A 27407-nucleotide genomic window follows, 5' to 3' on the forward strand; every position below is an offset into this window, starting at 1 on the left:
AATCCTCGGAAAAAATAACAATTGGCAATCTCAGGATCCGCAGAGAGAACGGACGGCAATTTCTCGAGAAGTAAATAAGAATCTCTTTGTGGTCGAAGAATCACGTCGTCAAAGATTTCGACCTCGATTTGAAGGACCTTCGAACCGGCCGATCCCTCGCTATCCAAGACAGGGGCGGCCGATGACCATCCGAGCGGAACTTGACAGAAGCGTGAGATCTTGGCTTCCACTTTGAAGAAGCCTTAAGCATCGCGGCGTGGCCCTTCAACGGCATATTGCTTCTCCTCCGGGGAATTTCGAGTGGAACGAGGGACCGGTATTGTTACACAACAGACATTTTACGAGGTAGTCTCGCAACACCTCGAGGATTCACTCCTTGAGGAATAATCGATCGGTTCTTTAGTAGCTGTCTCTCGAAGAGAATTTAACGACACCAGCACCGTGCGGGGACCGATCGATTACGCCGTGAAAGTTTCACGGGACAAATTGATTTAGGGGGCTTAGCCAGTTTGCGTATCGATTCATCCGTCACCGATGCCGCTAATAAGCGCAATCGGCTAATTTTCAACGAATGCTCGCAGCTTGCCAACCAGTTCTCCAAGTATTTCCGACGACAATTTCAATAATTATTCTCACTCAAAACTGCGTGCAAATTTGCACAGTTACACTCGCCACATATCACATATTGACAGTGTCAAATATTCCTCTCCGGATTTTGCTAATCGATATTGTAGTATCAGTTTTTTAGTCATGTTTAAATATAACAGATGGCCTGTTTGTTGATCATGGTCATAGAAATATGATAAAATATGAAAAATTCACGCGAGGCATGAAGCGCGTTTCTTTTTTTAAAAAATGACCAGAGTCGCGAGTTAAAAATTGTTAAAAAAGTATCACAATTGTTTAAAGTATTGTTAAAAGAATTTATTTTCAGTTAATCCGTGTTGTTTTAAAGCAATTTGTCCTGTTTAATTATTCGTTGTTCCGTTACCATAATTTTCCATTAAGTTATTTATATTATATCTCTACGATATGTATTTGAAAGTAAATTTTCTTCGCCTGGAATTAACGAAGGCGATTTAAATTGCGGGAACGGCGGCCTCCTCCTCGGCAACATTTGTCCCGATAATCCTGCAACTCTATTCGACCAGGATCCCTAATTCAGGTTCGTCTAATTCGACGAATTAATATCCACCCGAGCCGTCGATCTCTATCTCTAATTGATCTTTACTTGGCCCTCGAGCCACGACAGGAAATAAATCGAAGAGGCGCTCGGATACCGAACTCGACCGCGACTTCGGCCGCAATTGAATCACCGGCGCTCCCAGCAGCGGCTCGCAAAAAAGGCTAACAAGTGGAAGGATAGTAAATCGACGCTCCGGCAAGAGAATAGAATTCTCTTCGACGTTGATACACCGAAATCCCGACGATCTAATCAACTTGATTCCACGGCTTTAAAACCTACCACTCTTGCTTTTTATTCGCTTCCCAAGAAACGCTATCACCTCGGCCTTTTCCATCCCTTCGGCTTCGTTTCATCAACCTCGTCATGCTTTTCGTTCCTTTGTAACTCGTTCGCCACATATCTTATGCAATGAGCGAGAAAGATCAAGGCGAAAGATCCTCGACGCGAAGGTTTATTATAGATCGATACAGTTATCTTGCACGCTGTCTGTGCGAATAAAATTCACTCTTCACAGCGATTACAGTTACGATAACATTTCAATACCTTCGTCAAAAAACAGGGTAAACAAGAACCACGCCAGCGGAGGAGTGGCCATTGTAATTACGGACAAATATGATTCTACTGAGATCCCATTAAATTCAAACTTAGAAGAATGCCACACCACAGAAACCCAACGAACAGAAATACGGAATCAACGCAATCGACATAAACCCGACTTCTCAAAATGACATAGAGAAAGTATTAAAATATCTCAAAAACACATATCTAATGGCAACGTTGTCGCTAATGACCTGTCGATGCGACATTAAAGAAAAATAGAAGAAGAAGAAGAAGAAGAGTTACGATAAAATCACATTTTGCACACCTATGGTGAATTTCGTTTCCATTTTCTAGTTCGATCGTTCTGCCTTTTATTTTTCAATAATAAAGGAATCCGAACGTGATCCGAAGTGATCAGTCCCAATGAAAAATTACCAAAGTCAAAAAATGGAGAAACCACAGGAGTCTCCCCCACAGGACGTTGCAATCTATCGATTCATCGCGCGGGAACAAAAAAAAAAAAAACAAACAAAAAAAGAAGAAAAAAGGAAAGAGGTAACGAAGAAGTTATCCTTCGAATTTCAACAAGCAGAGGGAAAATGAAGTTGGCCTTTCGCACTCCCCCGGAGCGCCGTCGTTTCACGCATCAGAGCGACTTGGCTCGCAATTTATCAACGAGGCTGCCCGAAAATTCCTCAAGGCGTATCGCGTTCGAGGAACTGCGTTCGATTTGCCTCCCCGTTTCATTTGGAAATACAGCGGGACCGTCGGTTACGACGTGACCACTGACTGGAACGTCAGCCTGGAGGCGCGGATGAATTATTCCGGCACGTGAAAAGAGAAAGAGAAAGAGAGAGAAAGAGAGAGAGAGAGAGAGAGAGAGAGAAAGGGAGGAGGGATCAATAATGAAGCCTGGCGCGTCCCACGCGCCTCGCGAAAGCGAGAAGGTTCAGAGCGTCGCAAAGCGATTTCCATTGCGGTTGAAAATCGTGACCGGGGTTCGGAAGGACAATAACGCCGGATCGGTGAGATCCGCGAAGACATTCGACTCACAATGGAGTACACTCGTTCCTACGTCGCAAGTATTATCACGGATTTATGCTGCGAGTAATTCGCGAACAGATCTTTCGGTCTAGCAAACGCTGTTTTTTTCTGTTTACTGGCCAATGGTTCGTGAAAGTATCTATATAAATTAATAGTATCTATTAAAAATAAATAAACTTAATGACTTAATAACTTAAAATAGTAAATTTATATTAATATAAAATAAGTAAACTTAATAACTTAAAATAGTAAATTTATATTAATATAAATTAAGTATCTATATTAATATAAATTAATCCCTTTGTAGATCATATTCACCCGTTTGCACTATAAATTAAACTTTCTTGCAGATCAAATTCACCTCACTGCAAGTGAAATTCATCCTTTCGTGAATCAAATTCACGCGAGTGAAGCAACACACTTTATTATTTCCACCAATGACGAACTCCGTTGAAGGACATTTCTCCAAAAATGGAATTCCACGCGAGAAACATTTTGGCCGGTCCTTCAAAGCATGAATATATTTAGCGGGAATTGTTAATCAATCTGTTGCAACTCTACGGATTGTCATAATTATTGTATGAATATGCATGTAAAACTAGACCGTACAGCGTTATAGATAAATCTACGTGTGCGTGTCTAAATATCTTTAGCATTAAACGAATATTTCATGTTAATTTTATGTTATTTTTATACACACATGCAATAAATCTTTTACTCCGAAATGACCACTTTAAGTAGGTTTTTATTTTCGGTAAATATTTTATTTTTAATCTGTGGAGAAAGTCCAGAAATCTGTAGAGGAGATTTAAAAAAAAAAAAAGACTGAATTTTATCTGTGAAAGTTTGCAAACAGGTGAATACGATTTGCGAAATGATTTGTGAGGTGCGAAACCAGTGATCAGATCTAGCGTTAGGACATCTAGTTTCGTATAAAGGATTCAGGAGCTGATCAGTGCGAGTCTCAACTCAAAAAAAAAAAAAAAACGATTCATTTCGTGCAAATATTCGTTAAAAATCTTCCATCTTCCATGAGTACATTATAACTTAACTATTGCAGTCATCGTATTACTTTATCGAGTGAAGATGAAAATGTTTTGTATAAACTTTCGTTTGTATGTAAATTTCATAAAATTCAATTCACGCCAATTGTTCATTCACACATAATGTTCGTTCGATTTAACTCGAAGATCGAATCGTTTCCTGAGACAGACTGCGTTCGGAGTTCGAGGGTCGACGACTCAATTTGTAAGGCGGAGTGTACATACAGGAGGTTGACGATGGTATTGAGTGTGGCTTAACATAAGCACGCGTGTATTATCAGCATCGCGTCGTCGTCGCGTGGCGTTGCGTCGCGATCGAGACCATTCGAGCCGCTCGAACCGTTTCAGGACCTATTGCTTCCCGTATGTTACGCGCAATATATTCATTCGAGTCACGTGCCCTGCCCTGCCCTGCCCTGTCCCTCTATCACCCACACGAGCATTCCTCTGTCCGATAATAATCTTCCGTCCGTCCACGCCATTAACGATAGAAATTGATTGCGTTCGGATGCGACCGATAGCTCTCGTGTATCTTCGCGATGAGTTGCGGTTAATAATGGGGGCTCCGAGACATTTTCAATTCGAATCTGCGTTGTGTGTTTCGCATACACTTTGAACGTGAGTTTTCCAAGTTACGTAATTGACTGTGAGTCATTTGCAACGAGCGATATTTCATTTCTTAATATATATATTTATTGTTTTTTGTTTCTTTAAGAAGCTTTTTGAAATATTTGGTTTAAAAAGTGATTGTATAATACAGTGAAGGCTTCGATCTGATATTTTTATATATATATATATATATATTTTTTTTTGAGAAAGTCCAGAATTCAGCTTTTTTGCAAAGATATTTACGATATAAAGGGTTAAATTACCTGTAATTTCTTCTGTCAAATTTTTGTGTCGTTAGATAAATTTGGAATATTGTAAATATGGTTCCATTCTTTGTGTTTGTATTGGATTCTGATTAATGGCAATGGAAATAAGACATTCAAGAGGCTCGAGACTTTCGGAACCTACAAGATTTATCAAGACTCTCGAAACTTTGAACACAAGACTTATAAACTATCATTCAAGACTTGTCGAGACTTTCAAGAGTTTCAGTAGATGCCATTCTGAACTTAATACATTAAATTATTACAAAATTGATTCTCCTTTCTTCTGTATTTAAACAGCAAAAAAATTTAATAAAAATGTTATTGGAATATTAAATTAATTTAAATTCTGATGTAAAGAGTAAAGCTACGAATTCAAAGTGATTTGAATTTGTCGTCAAGCAATACAATATAAATTCGGAACAATTTAAAATGTCGGAGAAGATTAGAGTATTATTAAAATTTTATTAGAAATAAAGACGAAAAGGTCAGCAACTGCAAATAATACATTTCAACTCTATTCGTGTCTATTTCAAGTCTATTATTCTCATTTGGAAAATAACTTGGAAGAAGTAACTCTGTCAATAATTGTATCATTGAAATGGAATAAATAAATAAACGATCCCAGAATATTGGAGAGACAAATATAAAATACCAAACGAAATAAATACATAGCCGAAATAACCAAAATAATTTTCGAAGAGAAGAATTATTCAAACAAAAATACTAAATATATAAAAATATAAAATAAAACGTAAGATTATTTCAAGATGGCAAATCAACGATTATATTTGGAACATTTTATTCAAATATTTCATTTAGACACCCAAATCTATCTCACACACTTTCACAAGAAATATACGTATTTAACTGATTAGTTTGGAGCCAAATTTAAAGTTACGATCGTTCTATACTTCAAAGTAACGAGAGAGAGGCTTTCACAAAATTTCAAAAGCCACGCGCAGTAGTTGGTTTAATTAAAAACTAACGTGTCGCTCGAACAAAGTGAGACAGAAGTTTACCAACAAATTTCATACGCGAACGTTCCCGTGCAGTTCACGCGGAGGAGAGTTCAGAGACATCGACGACGAGCCAAAACAGCTGAAGCGTTTTCGTCTTTGTGGATTAGAAGAGTAGTTCCTCGACTGGTGCGGTGGAGGTTTGTAAATTTTCATGGGGCGTTCGTTTGCACGTTTGGAAAAGGGGCCAGTCGTCGCAGCGGGAAAAGCTTTTAACGATTGAGGACCAGCCGAGCATATCAGTTACAGTATCAAGGTAACACCAGAGTGGCCGGCAGTGATTCCTACAGCAGCATTGCTTAATCCTGTTTCGATAATCCTTTCACCGTTCGACCAAGTATCCTCATCGACTAAACCGTGGAATTTCCACGAGTTGGAAAACTCCATGCGAAATCAAAGGGGAAATTTAAGGGAATTAGCCCACGTTTCGAACTTGAATGACGATCTACGATTACAGATTGGTGCGATCTTTTAACTTTGCGCGGTCACGTTAATCACTCTTTAGATACGAATGATAATAATATCAGCGGCTAAAGTAAATAAATATAATTTTTTTTTTTTTTTTAGAATCGATCGAACACGGAGTTTATAGTATTCTAAATTGAAAACGAACATTTCGAGGGAAGAGGAATTAACACTTTTCGCTAATCAAGAATAAGACTAAACGTTCGCGGCTGCGCAGATATGAATTATGAAAGTTAAAGGGAGAGAAAAATCTCAGGAATACAGAAAAGTCTTAAAACACAGAGGACGATAAAAATATTAGATTATATTAACAGAACGACAAAACCTCCGTAGCTGTTCAGATATGAATTGTTAAAGGGAGAGAAAAATCTCAGGAATACAGAAAAGTCTTAAAACACAGAGGACGATAAAAATATTAGATTATATTAACAGAACGACAAAACCTCCGTAGCTGTTCAGATATGAATTGTTAAAGGGAGAGAAAAATCTCAGGAATACAGAAAAGTCTTAAAACACAGAGGACGATAAAAATATTAGATTATATTAACAGAACGACAAAACCTCCGTAGCTGTTCAGATATGAATTGTTAAAGGGAAAGAAAAATCTCAAGAGTATAGAAAAATCTTGAAACACGGGAGATGAAAATATTAGATCGTCTTAGGATGAAAATATATTGGATTATATTATCACGTAGAAGAAGATCGGAGAATTATCGGAGAATTCGTGAAAAAAACCTTTGAGAGGAGAATTATAGAACGCGACGGGTAAAAATCGAAGCGACACCGATCGCCGGCTACCGAAAAAGGGAGAAGCGCGATCACGCGAGAGCGATCCGAAAATTGGCTCCAGCGAGTACAACTTAAACCGGTGTTCGTTTGAAGGTTCGATTGATCGAACGGAGCGCGCGGAAAGGCACCGGCGTTAACCGAGAGGGATGGGAAAGGGCAGGGTTGAAAGGCGATGGTTTGACGGAGGAGTAGCTCTGATTATTGCGACACGTCTGGCGCGGGCAAGCAATTCCTGGGAAAGCTTCGGTTAATCCCGTTTCGATAATCCTCTCATCGGCGCCGCTAGATTCAAGCTGATCGTAGTTTCGGCTACGAGGGAACAGGATAAAAGAGAAGCGACAGCGTCACGATGAGGTTAAAGACGAGGAAACGAAACAGTTGTATAAAAAGTGTTCAGCGTGGAACAGACACTTTAGAAAATGCAGATTTTCCACGTCGGAACAGAAATATTCTCGCGAAGAGAGAGAGAAAAAAAAGAGGTTTAAACATAATTTTTGAATTTTCCTACAAAAGCTGGATTTGCATTAAGCAACCATAGTACAGACCGTTCAATTAAAAATGATGGTTAGATTCGAATCGTTTCAACTTGATTGACACTGCGTTTTTTAAGGCGATCACGATCAATTTGAGTTAAAAAACAGATGGAACTAGTTTAATTACAGTAGAATTACGTTCATATAAATATGAACTTACTCGAACCAGATATTAATCAACGTTGATGAAACGAACGAAGTGTCATTAATAGAAAGGAAAATCAGAGGGAAACTCCCGTTACATAAACTATTTGTCCCTCGAGACACTATATTTCCAATATCCCATAAAAAGCCTCGCTATAGCTTGAAGATAAATTCAGATGATACATGTGCTTACGTTAATTCTTTTTACTCTTTCGATCTCCTCTTTCTCTTCATCCATTGACCAAACATTTCCCTGAGAACACTCTGTACAAAAAAATAAGAAGATGAAAAAGAAAAAGGAAAAGAGAGAGAGAGAGAGAGAGAGAAGAGAGGAAGAGAACTGCAGGTGCACAGAGGATACGGGTGATGTAAAGTTTACTTTTTTAGTTCAATACGGTGGCGAATGATTTGGAATGTTGGCCGAGCGCCAACCTTTTTCCAGTCGGTTTAACTGAAATAAAGGATGTCATATTGAGAATTTGCCGAAAGTAATGCGCCGGCGGACGAGCGGCGATGGCGCGCTATTGTAAGCAGTGACCGGGTTCCTGGGGGAACACCCGGCGAACGTTATTTTGCGGGATTATCGCGCACGATAAAACTGCTCCGTCATCGCGGTCTGGAATAACGATCGGGGGTTGTTAGTCGATCGCGGTGGAAAATAACCGCGAGCTTTTACCTCCGGCCCTTCCATTAGGATTGTACTCGCGGTCAGGACGAACGGTGTCTCGTGGAAATTTATCGTTCGGCTGTGATTAATCCGTCGCGAAAACATATTACAGGACTCCCCTCCCTTCCCTGCCAAACCGCCGACAAATGTTCGTCCGACTGCATTCCAGGTAAACGGATATTTTCTATTAATCGATCGACATACTCCGGAAATAGCGCCGAGTCGGCCGAGGAAATTGTCCCGGCTCGTTGCTCGTTGCTCCACCTGTCGAGTCAATGCCGTTCTTCTCTCTTTTATTTCGCCGATGTCGAGAGTCGATCTTACTTTGTTTCGTTCTGTTTTATTTCTGCTCGGCCCTTTCGCGCTGAGGAAGAACGTATACGCACGATCGATCGCTTGGAGGAACTTTTTAAAAATATGTACGTGTGTTATCACGTGTGTTTCGTAAATGTTATATAGTGTAACTGCCAACCTATACACATGTACATGTACATGTTAAGCGTGTTAAAGTGTACGAGTAGTATATGTACGTGTGTGTGATAAGGAATACGTTCAATGGCTCACTTTATACACGTTATACGGTACGTACCAGGAAGAATAAAGCCAGTGAACAGTGTCTCTTTAAAATCGGAAATTCAATTCAGACGATGTTCAAAGTAAAATCCTTAGGAACAAATCCACTGACTCAGTTAATAAATTACAACAGTAAAAGATTTTAAAGTTCGCGCAGGAGAAAAAAATATATACATACGTTCTATTATTTTTTGAATGAATGTATGATATTATATGTGTGTTTTATAAAAGATTTTAAAATTTCATCAGTGAATATATTGATCAAGTTTGGAACAGAAATGTGTATAGAAATGACAAGATACAGGTATCAGTAAATCTTAATATTCAGCAATTTTAACATTTATTAGGTGCTTAAGCTATCTGTTTGGCCAGATACCAATTTCTTATCAAATACATTTGTGCAATAAATATCCTTTATAGCTTCTACATACATTTCACCAATATAATCTTAATAGTCTTCAACGGTGTTGATAAAATTTCAAAAATGCAACAGACTTATAATATTATATTTTATACAACACACCTATAATATTCTATTTTCGTATACCTTCTGCTTTGAGCGATGTCTTCTTTATTTATTTATATTCTGAATTAATGATAATTATATGAAATAATATAATTAATATATATAATATAATAAACAATTAATCACCTTTATATACAAACTACCAAGCAAGTTGATTATATAATACAACAATAATTATAGAACGAAAAGCCGTGCATTCTGCGTCGCGCGTTACTATCGACTGCTCGACAACGCGCTCCAAATAGAACATGCAATTAAATTTCGTCGCAGAGACCGGCGCGGAAAGATTAAACAGAGCTACGGTTCGGCGCGACGACAGTTTATAACAAAACTCTAATCGATCCTTTCCAGTCTAATCTACGGTTCGCGTGTAAACGTCGCGCGGGTCGCCACGACGCGTTACATTAACGCTCTCCTTTATATCGAGAATTACAACGAGAGTTGCCTCCACGATTATGGCGCAAGTTGGCGTGTACACGGCCACGTGAGAAGATTCCTTGAATTTCGAAACGATAACAAAGCCCGTGTATACTGCTGTCCACCACCGGTTACGAGGCGAGGCACGGAGAATTTGCGCGGCAAATAGAACCAATCGGCGCACCCTAAAACCGCACGATGGAGTCGAAATGTTGCAGCGGCCCGAGAGTTCGCCGTTATTAGAGCGCTGGAGAATATTTTCGAAAAGTTAGCCCGGGCATTTGGAGCGGGAATCTTGGCATTATCGTGGCCCTTTTGTGCGAATGGCTCTTGTTCAACAGTTCCTGCGGAGTTCCCTTACGGCCACTGCCACGGAATCGTTGGCTACGGGAGCGTAGAACACCCGCTTGCTCGTCCACCTTCATGCTCGAGTAGACATTTTGATCGTGCAAGGCCAGGCCAGCGTCTTATCTCCTCGTTAATATGATATTACCTGCTTGTTTCAAACTTCAGCAAGAAAAAAAAAGAAAAGAAAAAGAAGAAGCAACGAACCCTCGTTTTCGCAACACGCGCCACAACTGTTCCCCGGCCGACTTATCGCCAGGTATTTCTTAATTCCCGGGACGGTCAAAGGCGTTTCCAGCCAGCTGACCGCGTGCAAAATCTTCAAACTTTCGTCAATTACGTCCGAGAAACTATCAGCTTCTGAAACTCCCTGGGTTTCCGCGTCGATTGTCTGTAGGAATTACTCGCGTTCGCGATTCCACTGTACCGAGTTCAAGCTTGTTTTCAAATTGATCGGGTGTGACAGAGGTTTGATCAAATCGTGGATTTTTGCGCGTGATAAAATAATACGAAACGTGCGATACGTTATAAATATAATATCAACAGGTTATAACATAATTAATAAATTATAACTGTGTTATGACACTTAATCGATACAACGATTAAATGCCGGAATACCATTATAATGTCTATCTGAAATATTATATCTGCCTGTACATCAAATATCTCGTAATCTCTACGTATAACTGTTTTTTTAACTTGTTTCAAACTCGACCAATATAATAACCAAGATAGTCGAGTTTTATTACAACGTTAGTGGAATTTCATATTCGCGAAAACTTCTTTGTAACAAACTACATCAACTACTATCAAACGCAACAATTTCGACATGTACAGGAGGATATCCCTCAATTAAGAGCCTGATCCGCAGATTTAATTTACAAGAGATCGGGAAGGATGCGAAAAAAAAAAAAAAAAAAACGGCAAGGATTGAGATTCGTAAATCGTAACCGTTCGTTTCAGCTTAGCCGAAAATTCCTCGAAACTTTTTCCCCGGCTACTTCCATCCCTCGAGAAGGTAGCAATTTCGCCAATCTGTAATAAAGTGGTTCGCCTAAACTTTACTCGAAACAGTAACCCTGCCGACTCGACCGAGGCGAATCGTAATCTTGTCCTGCTGAGTCTTATTAACAGTATTTTCTGCTTACGCTTTCGAGAATAAATTTTTTTATCGGACTGCTCATTTGCATGGGCTCGCGATGAAAACTTCGTGCTGAAAAGGGACTCGCGTCAAAACGACCGAACGAACTTCTTGCAAAATCCGGAGGATTTTGTGATTTCGTCTTGAAGTAATTACTAAGAAATCGAGACTAAGGCGTCCTTCGTCGAAAATGAACGATCAGAGTACAACTTGATTAATAGCTAACGCTGGGAAAATATGGCGAGAAATTCGAATCGTATCAATCTCGAAACATGGAACTCAAATTTTACAGACTTTTTTCATTACTTTCAGTTCAAATAATATATATTGGTTCATTATTTGAATCATTGATGTGAAATATTAAAGAAAATCTACAAAATTCGAGTTGTAAATATATTTAAACAAATATATATTATAAATCAATGTATTTATGGCATGGCTTTAAATTCTTGAACTTTTTCGAACATCTCACGTCAATGAAATTGTTTGAACCAAAGTAATAAAACAACTTGCAAGGTTCTATCTCATCCTATCCACAATGTTATTGCAATTCTCGAGACTTTGAAGACTTTTAAGAATTTTAACTTTCTATATCATTTCAATCTTATAATATATATATATATGTAGCGGCTAGCAGATGTCGGAGAAAAGACGTTTTCTCAGACAGCAAAGTTAGAAGAATTTACGACTCACGTGGCGCCGACGCTATTGAATTGAAGAGGCTGAAGACAGTTTTGTAGTGCGTTAGATCGAATGTCCGCACTTATAGTTTNGAGTCCCGACGAAATTGTAGCCCCACTCTCGAGAAAATGCGTCACGAACGCAAGGAGTAGGCGGCGCAATTTCGTGACAACCTAATTGGCCAAAACCCAAAAACGGTTTAGCCAATTAGGGATGTCCGAGACGGGGACCGAGTTTTCCTCGGAGCAAAAAGCTCCGAAGACACGGAGATTAAAAAGACAAGTCAAAAGATTAAGTTGAACTGCCTCCGAGTAAAAGATAGGAACGCGACGGAAATTCCGCGTTGTATTTGAGTGCATATAGACTCTGCGATACACCGCGAATTCAGTTCCACGTCTATTGTAACTAGAAATAAAAGTGTTAACAAACAATATATGTCCGAATCATTTATCCAGCACTATACCCACGACAAACATCCCCAAATATATATATATATATATATATATATATATATATATATAATATATATAGCAATGATATACAGCACATCTCATTTTAATTTATCTATCGTTTAAAAGCTGAGGAAAGACGAGGGCAATATTACTTGTACTTGTCTTTCATGCATAGATTTCACAAAATATCTTCTAAACCAATAATTTTCCAACATACACAGGTTGACATTTTCTTTTACAGAGAATGTACTGACACAAAACAAATTTACGATCCCATTTAAGAAAGTGCAAATTTAAAATATCCCTCTCGAAATCGAAGAAATTTTTTTCGAATAACAGTTGCAATATTAAATGAATCAAAATGACAAACACTGCACTGTGGGTCAAAATTTCTCAGATCCCATCGCCAACTGCGTTACGTGCGTAGATACACGTGCATACAATCCACGCTCACGCGAACCAAGGGTTCGTTTTTGAACGCAGTTCGTCGACGTTACTGGCGCGGGTAATGACGCGGGATGAATGCTCGTGTCCTTGGTAATGATCGAAAAGTATAGAGGTTCGCACGTTGTGACACTCCTTTTTTTTTTTTTTTTTTTTGCCCCGAGCGATTATTCAACTAATGGAAGTTCCTCGGCAGAGCGCAGTTAGCGCAGTGGTTGGTGGAAAAAAAAAAAAAAAAATAATAAAAAGAAGGGGGGGTTAGGGGTGTTGCCGGAGGAACACACGTCGGTGTATCGTGCATAGGAACGAAAGCCAGGGGCCTGGTTATTTTCAGGAAAATAGCACGTTGCACTTGAGGCACGAGAGGTAATTACAATAGCACGCTGTAACGCCGAGGTTCGAGTATTGTTATCACGATGATCCGACTTCCCCACCCTACCCTGTAATTATTCAACCCTGTACGCCACACCAGCCCTATAGTCATTGAAATTAAAGCTTTTTGCATTTTCAACGGCGCCTCGTTAATCCGTCACGATGACGGCACTTCGCGGCGCGTATTAGGAATAAATCGCGCGCGAGACCCGCTTCGCGAGTTCCCTTCGATTTTTATCAAGATACATACACACACACACACACACACGCACGAATACACGCACGCATACACGTATGCACGCTAGACTCGTAACGCGAGCCACGGTTTTCCAATCGCACGCCGCAAACGTGTACACCTCCGATGGTTAACACGTTGGCTGTCACACGCGAAATTCGGGTGTTGTTTTGTTTCTTCTTTTTTCTTTTTTTTTTTCTTTTTTTTTTCTTTCTACGGAGAGAAATGTAGAATTTTTCGAAAATATCGTATTGCAACAAAGGTACAACGAAAGCGCATTTTTTTTCGTTCCGTGTTATTTTTCGAAATTCTTTCGTCGATGACGTTCGTCTTAGTTTCAATCATTCTAAAATAGAAACAGGAAAATGTGATACGATGAGAAGTTCGAGGTAAAAATGTATTAGGTTCAATCTGAAATTAAATTCTAGCGATTAAAAGACAAATCTACCAATAAGAAGTTACTTACAATTGAAGAAATCAATTGTGTCACGATGAATGTTTCAATGTTAAAGAAATATAAAGGAATTGATCCAATGAATTATTCTAAACTAATGGAAGATGTTGAAACTTATAACTTGTTTTTTTTTTCAGAATTTTTAGAAAATACTGTGTAAAGAAAGCGCAGTTCTTTCGTTTTGCAATGTCATCATATTTACTTAAATTTTCATGCATCATATTCTAACTATTCCAATTACATTCTAACATTCTATCATATTCTAATTATTCCAATTAAATACCATATTCCAATATTCTAATTCTTCTAAAATTCATATGTTATAGAAACACTTATAACCCGTGCAACACGAAAGTTACATTTTTAATTAAATTTACAATTTACTATTTTACTATTTCATTTTAAATTAATTTATAATAATTATTAGCCGACAGATTTCAAAACGATTAGTCCATCTAATTACAATTGACTAATGATATTTTTATGGAACAGAAATTTCGTTTCACTTAATAAGGAGAATTAATCGATCTCCCTGTTCGAAAGGCTGTCCTTTTAAAACAGATGATTGTTGTTCCTTTTCGCTCTTAAAAATTTCACGTCTGTCCATTTCGATAAAACGGAGCTTTATTCGTCGGGAGGCGTAACGCGATACCGAGGTGAAGGCGTTCGACGAACAATCCTGAACGAATCGAACGCGAACGCTATATTTTTCTTTCTTCTGGCGGACGTCGCGAGCAAGGAAAATAACAAATCGTAGAAACGTAGCCGGAATTTCACTGCAACTCCTGACTGAAAACGATTCGGTGCACTGGCCATCGACTTTCAGCTGCTCGCGACCAATCCTCGTTGTATTTTGTCGAAGACACTTAACAGAGGGAATGTTCTTCGAGAATGGCACGTGTACTTTAACCACTAACGTTAGAAGTGAACCATTGAAATTCTGCCAATCGTTTTCCGCCGATTGATCGATTTCCTCTTACTTTGAATTATCAACGATAAATTAGTAGTAAATTATAAATTATTATTTTAGTTATACGTAAATACAACACACAGATTGGTTTGCAAGATTGGTTTTTATCTAGCGCGTGCAAAGCGAAAATTTTCGCCATAATGTAGAAACAATTACACTGTACGAGCATTGAAATATTCTGCAGATTACCAACGAAATCATGTTAAAAATTAATTTTTTAACAGCCTCCGCGATGGAATGAAAAAAAAAAAAAAAGAAAAAAGCGACGTGACTTGGTGAATTTAAAGATTCACTCCAATTTTCCCTCCACGGTGAGAGAAATTCAGACAGAAATTATACATCCGTTGAACAATCTTCGCACAAAGAATGGTTTTCACGCACCGCACTTTGTTCTGTTCAAACGTTGCACGCAATTTATAGTTTTTAAATTTACCTTTACGGTTTTTGAACAAACCATTGTTTAAAATTTTGAACCTTCGTGAGTGCACGAAATATTATGGAAATCACATCAATTTTTTTTTTTTTACCTTGCAGAATCGTTGACAAAAAAAAACGATACTTTCGGCAAGATGAAATTAACTCAGTTCAATTTCAAGAGTCAGCTCCAACTTCGTCGACCCTGATTCATTTAAATCTCGCCTTGTTCCGTTCGTTTGTCGTGCGCGACCGATCGTGCAAGGTTTTTGCATCCGCTGTGTAACGTGCAATCTCTCCGTGCCCCTGGAGAATATCGCGATCCAGTTTCACCGGAGACCACGCGATGGCCCGCGTGTTTCAACTCGTAATCCTGTCGTCCGATTTGCGCGAGACTCTTGAGCCTGTGTTTGCGAAGAATCTTCACTGCAGGGAGCCGAGCTCTCGAAAGCAGCCGGCTGCGAGAGTGCAAACTGAACGCTTCAAAACATTAACAACTCGAATACACGCCGTGTTATTTCGAAACAGGTCCGCCTGTTTATCTTATCCCGTTTTGCGCGGCAATATTAATTTATGCAAAACGAGACCGAGATTTCGGCGCATTTACGTTTAGGGGAAAGAGGCGGACGCGTCTTTCTGTGTGTGCTCGCTTGTTACACGATCATCTAATTCATTACGTTTCTCCGTTTTTAAAACTCATTGATAATAAAATAAGAAATAAAGTAAAAATAATGAGATGAAGAAAATGAAACAATAAAAGTTTATATAGGTAATATATATATATATATATACGTAAGTGTAAGTTTAACATTTCAACACCAGTTACTGGAGAGAATGATCAATCATTCGTAGAAATTTTCTAGATTTTATAGCATTTGAATAAGTCTTCGTAGGATATATAAATAAAAGTTAATGCTCTCCATCGCTATTGTAAACCTCTTGTTACTCCACGTACTTCAATTATTTATTTATTTATGTATCTTAAAAGTTTTGTTAACTTATTAATTATTCTGACGTTGGTTCGGTCGTCCATAGTTCTGCTGTCACGTGTACGGTTCAACAGTCGCGAAAATACGAACGAGCTACACTTTTTCGTCTATTTGTTAGACAATTTCAGGGCAGCCGCAACTTACGTTTTACATAAAACAGCGAGTAAAGAGAAAGTTCGCAGAAATATGCAAATTTACTTCTTTGAAGCGAAACTTGCTGGTCCTTTAGGGAAAATGCTCCTTTCGTTTTCTCTTCCCGCAAGTGTGTGAAACACGAAGTTATAATTGTTGAACGGCCTGTAGCTTTTTGAAAGTTAGTACATGAAAGGAAGAGATGAATTTTAAAGTATTATTAAAGTAACATTAAAGTAATATTAAAGTGTTTTTGCCGATATGTAGAATATTTAACCTTTGTCTCTGACGTCATTCAATTTTCCAACTGTTCTACTTTAAAGATACTGTTTTCTGTGAAACATCAAATTTTGTCCCAAAAACCAGGCGTTATTCAAAACATAGCAACGAAATCGTGAAGTTTGAATGGAAATTAAATTACATGCTTGTTATATTTGAACGAATTTAAATGACAAGCATTCGTTGCAACAGTGTAAACTTCTTTCACGCGAAAATACAGCGGTTCTTGCAACAAAATGTAATTATATTGAAATGAAAGCAGGCACATAAAAAGGACAATATTCTGCTGAAAACAACGTACATGTATAAACGGAACAGTTTCTGTTGATATTTAACAAGCAAACGATTCTTTTTTTCAATACTGTTTTCATTTGCTATCATATTATTTATATTAAATAACGCATTCAGGAAGAAATTAAACATCATATCAGAAAACGAAAAAAAAAAACAGCTGAATTTTCGATTGAAAAACGTAGGAGAGTTAAATTAGAAACGATCGAAAGTACTAGACGTTGAATTCTCATCTTCTTTCTCTCTCATTTCCTTTTCTAGCGAGCTTGACATCAGCCGGAACTTCTCGATGCTCCGCTTTGATTAATTAAACAACCGAAACAGGTAATTAAACGGGGCAACGTCAAGCAAATTGTTTTTTTTCTCTCTCTCGGAGAGACGTCGAGATTTTTATAGAAAGCCGTGAGATAAATTGCAATGATAAATGGAATATCGTAGAAACTTCTCAAAAGACGAAATATCATATTTTAGTGGACCAAAAAAAAAGAGAGAGAGAGAGAGAGAGAGAAGAAAAGAAAAAAAAAGAAACCGTATATTCCCAGAGAAAATTTATCTCCGATACGTTAATTTTTCTTTTCTGTTCCTCGACTTATTAATATCGTCGAACGTTGCAGAATACTTCGGAGACGGTCGCGGAGAAGAGAATCTCTAACAAAGCGTACGTAATTAATTTACGCAAACTGCTGTGTTAATGTCAGTAATGTCGCAGTTTACAGCAAGCAATTGCCAAGCGAATTAAATGCAACAATAGTCGATGCGTGAGACAAAGGAACAATCGTAAAGTGTCTGTAAAAGTAAACTACAATCGTTTCTACTAATCGTGAATTCTTTTATTTTATTTTATTTTTTTTTTCATTTAAAATCGCATCAACCACTTGTATGGGTTATTAGCGACTTGGAGTGAAATCTTACAATTTATTATTAAAGACTAGAAAGTCTGCGAAAGTATATTAGTTTCAAGACCGATTCTTTATTCTTCAGGTTGTTATTATACGTTGAGGTATATTTCCTGTGTTTCTGTACATTGCACAAATTGGGGACTCATTTTTGTTAAAGATACTGACGAATGACGTGAATTTTTTTTCTCTTGAAAAATTTGTGAAAACGTGTGGGGAGAAAGATAATAAAAGGCTAACAAAAAGCTAATACGTATTAAAAGGCATGTTCGACGATTGTCTTTTTTTTTTCATGAATTAGAGAAACGATTCCTCTGCGGAAGTAAACCGATTAATTAGGAGGGAAATTGATTAAACGAAAGGAAAATGTTTGAGCACTTTCGATGAAGCGAGATTACCAGAAATAATTAGTGATATGATTTTTAATGTTAAAAAATTGTTATCTGGTTTGAAAATTATAATAAAATTATGGTGTAGAATAGAGAAAACATTCCTATATTGATTGTACGTTAATTATTCGTCGAAGAGACAAGTCTGTGATGTTAACGATAGCATTAATTAATGCACGAAACGTACAAATATTTTCGTTTCGACAAAATGTCATTATTATGTGATTCTTGATTTCTTACGAGTTACCAAATGATTTAATAAACATTTGTTCGTGTAGTTTGATTACTGTATATATTTGACTATGTTTAATAATACAGAAAGAAATATAGAAAATAATATAATAATCATACGAAGAAATAAATAGCAAGGAAGATAAAAATGATGAAAGAAAGATAGATATAAATTGACATAAAGCTTAAAGATAGTTAAAAATCATTGAAACTGAAAATTTATATATTCAATATTATACTTCTATCTAGAATATACAATTTTATGGAATTTCAAAAAACTGAAATACTTGCCGAGGTAAACTTTCGTAAGCGTTGAAAATCTTAATCATTTCATCGACAATTTGAGCTAATTCCGTTAGTAAATCAGAAAGTACAATTTGTAAAAGGGAACATACATCGACGAAAGTGGATGAAAATATTATTTTCATGTACCGAGAGATAACGACAACGGACGTGTTTTAACTTAACATTCAAGTGAAATTAACTTTATATCTGTAATGGAGCTCCGAAGGGTAAAAATGTTTAAATACCTTCTTTTTTCCCCTTTCGTTGGCATTAGCGGAAACGAAGTTCATTTTATGGAATTAAAAGCGGACAGTCAAATGGAAGGGAAAAGTCGAGGCAAATGATGTCTTGACTCAATTCCACAAATTCAATTTGCAGAGAGAGAGAGAGAGAGAGAGAGGTGGGATGGCCATGAAACTTCCCGGCGAAAAAATATACTTTTGATTTTCTGCTTAGGTCGACGAGAAATTTTTTCTCCCTCCCAAGGATTCTAAATAAATTGCACGGATTGTCGCGTCGAAGCAAATTGAAAGAAATTCCTGAATTCTCCCAGTGTATCTCTTCGAGGGCGAAATCTAGCCAGGAAATGATTTCAGGGGAAAACGAAAGCGAAATAAATGATCTCATCAAGAAAAGTACACTTCGTCTGCGGTTATTAACAAACGTATTCGAACACTTACAGAAACATATTCGAAATTCCTTCAAGATTGAAACAGATCTGAAGATGTAGAAATTGTAAGATATTTAGATACTTGATAATTAGATACATCATCAGATACTCAATAATTTATAAGTATACATTTTATAAAGATTATGAAACTATTTCAATAGCCATAAACAGGTAGGACTATTTTAAATAATGTCTATTCCTGCTGTATATACCAATTTTTTTTATTATATATTTGCAATAAATGTCTTGCAACTTCTACATAAATTTTCAGATTGGTTCCTTATCAATGTAATGATAATAGTCGTCTCTTATCACATTGTTAATGAAATTTTAAAATGTTTCATATACACATAATATATACATAAATGTTCTTTTGTGGTAAATGTTCAAATATTTTTGTAATTATAAAGTATGTACTTATGAATGTACATAGTATATCAATTGGAAAGCTAGTTGAAAATTAAAAAAAATGAGTTCATCATGGAAACAGTAGTAATTTTTTAAATCTTGATACTTATTATTAACTATAGATTATTTTGAGTCAAGTATCTTCCTTTAGATTCTCCAAAAGCATTTGAAGGCATCATACTTCTGCATGAAGTACGATGCCATTAAATATGAGTCAGGAGTTCTGTAATTTTCATTTTCAATAGAATCCAGGTTGCCAGGACGGAACAGTTCTACGCGTGAGTATTAACAAAGAATTATTCTCGTTCGTAAAAGAATTCAGCGAAACAAAATTAAGAGAATTCATTGACAACAACGTTCGTGCATAAATCCCGGAGAAATAGAGACAACAACAAGTGTCCACGTACGTCTGATATTGGCCCAACGCGTCTAAATAAATTGCGCGAGTCTTCGCATCGAGGTGAATTGAATTTTCCCCGAGTGAAACTGCTCCGAGTTGCACGGTCTGACCAAGAGAAAGATCCGAGGGAAAAGCGGAGGCGAAAGGAAACGATTTCGTCCAAGAAAGGACGCTTCAAAAGAAGACACTGAGTCGGCTGAGTCGTTCATTTTCCACGCAACTGGCCTGCATTCCAGGACGAAGCGCGAACTCGGTGAAAAAAAGAGAGAGCGAGGCGAGAAGCTCGATTTTGTCGTCGTTGTTGTCGTCAGAAAGACTCAATTTGTCACGGCAATTTCACGGGTATCGGGTGCCAAGAATGCCGGCACTGCTGAAAGCTCGGCAATTGTTTTTCGATTCGTTCTAGTCTAGTTCCTTTATTAGACGTACCGGGGCAAAAGGAGAGCCGAGGAACGTGGCGTCGATTCGCCACGAATGAACAATTTGTCGAACACCTTTTGAGCTTTTCCTAAAGACGCCCGCCCGAGAGCTTTTCTCTCTGCCTTTCTGCCGTCTGCCGTTGGAACCGCTGTCCTCTGTGTGTACGTACATGCATGTGTGTTTGCACGAAACATCGACACCCACGATGTGCTCGAGGTGCACCGCTTTTCGCTTTTCAGCGGCCCATGTTTTCCCCTGCCTGTTTCCACCACGCTCGATATAGTGCAGCTACATCTTTTGCCATTCCGTTTCGTTCTACCGGGGCGGGCACAAAAGCCGGCGAGGCAAACAGGTTCTCTCAAAACAACGCGAATCGTCCCGATGGAACTCGAATCGACGGCACCTCGCTGTTTTCTCGGTTGACCTACAATTGCCGATTCGATTTCACTCGGTTCGCAGCGTGAATTTAATTCGCGTTTATTTACGAAAAGCCAAGTGCGTCAACGTACGAATAGACGCGGGAGGAACTTGCGATAACGAAGATGTGCTTTCAGAGTACACGTTACTGTTACTATTAATCGCTTAATAATTCAATCGACTTTAATTTAACGAATATTCCTACGTACACCCGGGCGAAGAAAATGAAAATTACGTGTGAAAGCTGACGCGAGGAATTAATATCAAATTGTTATACAATTGTTATACAACAAATAATCGAATTGAATTTTGTTTAGTAAACCAAGTTGTTCTTGAATGATGCAAGACAGACAGAGAGAAAGTCCAAGAGTTAATTAAATTTGTTTGTGTACTTGCAAGATGAATGGTTCATTTTGTTTTGTTTTTGTTTTTTTGTTTTTTTTTTTGTAGTCGAAACGCGTAAATATCACGTGTCTTCGTAAATGTTTGGTTACGTTTCAATCGTAAAGAGTATCAATCTACGTATGTCGAGAAATTGTTCATTTAGGAGGCATTTTAACTTTAATTTCACGTCACACTGAAAATCATATCATAACGTAAGCATTTAAATATTGCTTTCTGTTGTATTCTCTTGTTTTTTTGCACGATATTTTGTACAAAATTGAAGTTGATCTATCTTCCAAATTAATTATCTTGTCGGCACGAGTTGGCCCTTGTTTATGAACAACATCGTGCTGCATCGATCAATGCACGTTTAAAAACACAATGTTGAAAACACGTTTCATTTAAAAAATCAAAATTAATCTTCATGAATTTTCGCGCGTCCATCGGCGAGAAGGATTAATACATCACTCTGAAACGTTCGTTTCTATGAACGATGATAATGACATAAATCAAGGTGGTAATATTGATACTAGCCGACATTTTTATCATTCGACTCGCGATAAACATTTCCAATGAAAGAGCAAAAATTCAATCTACTCGTTGAGTTTGCTCGTCGTTACAAAGGAGCAACGGAGAGATTTACAATTCCCCCCCTCCTCTCAAAGATTATTCGATTCGATTTCGATGAGGTAGAACCGCGACAGATCGAGAGACGCTGAAAATTCCATCGTACACAGCCGGATCGGTAACGACGTACAATTTTCTTCTCTGGTTTCTGCCTGGCTACGTTTTGTTCCCGGATCATCAATGTATCCGGTTTCGATCGCCGCTGGTCGGCGATCGATCAACGTCACTGGCCATTATCAGACCCGCCCGTTAAAATCCAGCGAACCGCTCCGAAAAGAAGAGAAATCAAGTGATTCTTTCGAGAGTGTTGCACAAACGGAGGACCCCCGGCGACAGACTATTTGTGGAACAGCTGCCGGCGACAAGGAAGTAGCAGAATGAACTCTTCTACTTCGGATTAGTCTTCGAGGGATAACGACCACGTCGAGGATCGAACCAAGTGTTTTGCGAAAGCGAGTCACGAACCGAGCCAATTATCGCCGAGGCTAATGAACCTATCGGGTCGTGAGAAAGAAACGAAGGAAGAGAAATCACCGGAATCCTCTGCCGATATTCTTCGACCATCTCTGTCCAACTTTTGTCGCAATCTAACGGGCCGACCTTTCTCCGAGCTTTTTACTCCTCCACTTTCCGCTCCCTCTGCCTCTTTTGCGTTTCATTTACTTCCGCGAACGAGCGCGGGATGTATTGTGATGATAAAAGCCCTTGATTGTTGTAGCTTATTACTGTACGCGCGATCATTCGTGGAGTATTGTTTGTTTGTTATTTTTAAAATGTACGTTAAACGAGGATTTTTGTATATTAAATGAGAAGAGAAAATAGTTTCCTATCCGAATTATACAGTATAACAATCCTCACTGTTCTACTAAAACTTCGTTAATAGAATTTTCTAACTATCTGAATCAATGTATGTACTTACGATTAGCAGAACGACACGATAATGCGCATAACAAGATTATTTTTCTTCATTTCTCTTTTTAAATTTTTGTATCCAGTTCTGTGCCTCGATTTAATATCTTAATTTTGCATCTGATAATAAACACTATTACCATTGTCAAACATTTATGAGCTTGTAATATTTTTGGAATGTAGTCTGAACTGAGTTGAAGTACGCGCAGTGCATACGAATTTCCGAGTCTGGTATCTTCTCAAGGACGAAAGCACGATCTTCTAACGTACATTAACGCGCTAATTTACAATTCCCAAATGCGCTTTCAGAATTTCCGCTCCTTCCGTATATTCTTCGCAGAAACTATCATTGCGAGATAACTTGGATATTAATCCATTAAAGGCCAATCGCGATTGCAAAGGCTGCTGCCATAATCTCAACTTCATTACTGTTTTCTAAATCCTTCGAATGGACAATTGATATTTATTGCTTTTTGAAATACTGATTATTGAAATATTCAATTATTAATTTCTTCAATTTTCAGTAAATGACTCTCACATTTCGCTTGATTTTCTCTTCGCGTGCACGTTTCGTATCGAAGACTATACTTCGTCTCACGGAATTCAAAAATCAGGACCATTTACATCGATCTTCAACATCGCCAGTATTTTTAGTAAAATTTAAAGACGAGAATGTAATTTGAATAATTCTTGCATTGAAATGTATATCGTAGATAATAATATTGATTTTTCAAATAATTAACAACTCGAGTTTCGAATTTTGCTTTGATTACGTATATTCATATGCATTCGCTTGTTCACTGATAATTTATAACTGAAAATTCGTTCATTCTCTCGTATAACAAACAGTGTAATAAAAAGTAATGAAACATCACGTACAATTTACTTAATTAATTTAATCAAATTATTAATTATCAATTATCGTACATATAAATTGAATTCAGTTCAAACTTTTAAAATTTACTAAAAAAAATACGGAAGATGTTGAAACTGTGAGCGCTCCGATTATTATTATTATTAATTTCACGTGAAGACATTGCTACAATAAAATCAAGCACGAAAATTCTGCGGAAGAATCGCAATTGACAATTATTTCGTTCGAAATGAGCAAACGAGTCGCCGGTAACTTGCGAACGGAAGTACGATACGTCACGATCAAACAGTGGAAAATTTCCTCCAAATTAATAGATGCTCTCATCGGATAACATCAAAGCGCGTACATACGTTCATACGCTGTTTCCGCATTGTCATTGCGGTGTTTATACCACCGGAAGATTCCACACACACACCCTCGCCCTTTCCCTCTGTCTCTCTCTTACCCCACATGTCGCCCGACACACGCTCATATTCAGCTCGTATAATTACGTTGCTAGAATAATAACGCGGCTTCCTTTCACGTAGCCGTCGTCGCGTGAACGATTCAACCACCGATACGCACGTCACTGGCGCGATATTTGTTTCGTTACGAAGTCCCGAGCGATAAGTCTGCTCCTAAGCTATGACATCCGCGTTGTAATTTCGCCGTCGGCATCATCGCACCGCTCGTTAAGAACGCAAAAACGCTCCCCGAGTTTTCCTCGCGGCCTTAGAACTGTTTCACCTTCGCTGGCGGACGGATTTAAATCGCCAGGCGAAGTTTAATTTCACATGTTTTCATATAAATTATTGTAGTTTCTATATTTTCGAAGTATAAACGACTACGTTATTATAATAATTTATTATAATTTGTAGTTTCTATATTTTCGAAGTATAAACGACGTATAAACTACGTTATTATAATAATTTATTATAATTTGTAGTTTCTATATTTTCGAAGTATAAACGACGTATAAACTACGTTATTATAATAATTTATTATAATTTGTAGTTTCTATATTTTCGAAGTATAAACGACGTATAAACTACGTTATTATAATAATTTATTATAATTTGTAGTTTCTATATTTTCGAAGTATAAACGACTACGTTATTATAATAATTTAGTATAATTTGTAGTTTCTATATTTTCGAAGTATAAACGACTACGTTACTATAATAATTTATTATAATTTATTTGCAATAATACATTCGGCTTTCTCAGATATCATATAGGTGTCGATATGTCGGACGTTAGTACTTAAATAGTTAACCTTAAAACAACGAAGGACGAGGTTAGGAAAGAACCGCGTTATGTTCCTCGTGTTCTTCGCAAAATCTCATCAAAATTATTCTTTCTCGCTTGTGGCTTAACATAGCGTTGAATGAATAATTAATTGTTTGTTATTTATTATTATACTATTACTATTATATTACATATAATATTACTATTATTTATTATTACACTATTAAATATTATCCGTGAATATATACCGAAAAATAATTATTTATTTGTTAACATGTTCGTTCGTTCCTCTCCAAAAGATATTATTCATCCAAAGTAGATGCTGATAGAAATTGTTTAATTAATTAGAACTATATCGCGAATGATTACTGGATGAATCACGCCAAGCAGGATTGCCCCGTAAAGAAAATTTCGAGAACTAGCTAACGATCTACAGATAGAAATATGCATCTACGAATTTAATACATTACCTACGACACGCGCACGAAAACGTATCTTCCAACCAAAATTATAACACTAGAACTATTGCCGACTAAAGTATAAAAATTGTATCAGAGAAACTCGAGTGAAAGGAATATAAAAAAAAATTTTTTACAATGCAATAAGGAACACGCGCTTCTGTCAATATATTTTACAATAATCATTCGAATCTGGCGTTGCAAAATGTCTCCAAAACATTATAAATTGGTCACTTTGGTAGTTCCAGTGTCAATAAGCAATAAGTTTGGTCCGATAAATTTAAGATTTAGTATCCCTCTAGGGTTGAACCTTCAAGTAAATACGTATTTACGCGCACATATGTACGTGCATATGCCTGATAAGACGGTAGTTCTATGCACCAGCGGCACGTACATACTTAGAAGGCATTCGCGAGAGAACTTATTCGATTTGAGCGAACCCAGCACCGAGGAAAATTGGTTCGAGTGACTCGCGATGGTAATTTAATTAGAGGAACGAAGTTCTATCAAGGTTAGAGGATAGATAACTCACCGACCACGTTCAGTTGAACAGAGTATCCGATCGGCGGAGTGGTGGATATTTGGCACTCGTATATACCGGAATCCTTCTTCTGTGGATATCGTATCCTCAACGTCCATTCTTCCGCGTGCGGAGTGTGCATCGCCTCGAAACGCTGATCGCTCGTGTAGGTGTATCGACCGATCGTCAGCAGGTGGATGTCTCGATGTCTTACCCACGATACCTAAAAACAACAATAGAACAATCGTTTACAAATGTTTTCGTGCTGTTATCCATATAGTTTTTGCTTTTTCTTTTATTTCTAAATTTAACTCGCTATCAAAAGTTATTACGTACTTCTTTTTATTACACAGCGAACGAGATTAAGGCTAGACACTGAAATACTGAACATGTTGAATAGTTGAAAGGAGCATTATTTTATACAACTGGAATTTCCATAAATGAGCGCTCAGATAACGCAAATATATCTTCTCATTATCAAAATCTTAAGCTAAATATATCTTTTTATTATCTAAATCTTAATCTTAATCTTTATTATCTAAATCTTAATCTTTATTATCTAAATCTTAATCTTAAGTCAATAATACAATCGTTACGATATTTTAACTACTCTGAAGACATTGTGTAAATTATTTTCAGTAGATTGACTCCTTCGTACTGACAATTTTCAACATTTCGCAAGCTTTTAGAAAACCCAAGGAGTCTGAAATCAATCTAACAACAAATTTTATTAACTATCGAAACAAATGCATAATTCGATATTTAACTATTCTCATTAAAGACGCTATTACGTTGATATGTAACTGTACTCATCAGCGATGTGACGTTCTCCCTTCTATCAACTTCAAGCCAAACAGAATCTTATTTTACTCAACCAATAGAATTATCAGCAATTACATTAATTCACGATAAATAAATGTACGACGGATATTAACATCAGACGAACGAGCCTCGAACGAGTTTCAACAATTCCGAAACAAGTCACGGCTGAATGATATTGAACAGAATACGGTAAACCTTATCGAGATGTTGACGGTACGAGCTGACGCGAACAACTAAATTTCTACGCTCGCTTAGTTGGCCTTTCATCGTACACGTAAGGGGATTATAACCAGAGGAAATTATAAACACACCGTTCCACAAGTCGTTTCTCGGAGCTGGTAGTTCGGAGAAACGCTGACATGCCGTTCGTCAACTATCAGCGAAACGTTGACAACGTTTTAGCCGATTTCGTGGCATTCTCTGAGGAAGGGAGGAAGAGGGGCGGCGGACACG

At 37.5% G+C, this 27407-nt stretch overlaps 1 protein-coding gene across 3 annotated transcripts in view; it reads right to left on the bottom strand.

Annotated features, from left to right (window-relative positions):
* Positions 1-27407, bottom strand: part of LOC122529578 (zwei Ig domain protein zig-8-like) — a 119666-nt gene that overhangs the window by 10124 nt on the left and 82135 nt on the right. For all 3 annotated transcript variants that reach the window (XM_043655841.1, XM_043655839.1, XM_043655842.1), the window contains exon 4: positions 26145-26355. In XM_043655841.1, the coding sequence (XP_043511776.1) occupies positions 26145-26355 (211 nt within the window). The remainder of the gene's footprint in view (positions 1-26144; positions 26356-27407) is intronic.

The sequence above is a fragment of the Frieseomelitta varia genome, unplaced genomic scaffold (assembly GCF_011392965.1).
Source record: "Frieseomelitta varia isolate USP_RPSP 00005682 unplaced genomic scaffold, Fvar_1.2 scaffold_295, whole genome shotgun sequence".
Lineage (NCBI taxonomy): Eukaryota > Metazoa > Arthropoda > Insecta > Hymenoptera > Apidae > Frieseomelitta > Frieseomelitta varia.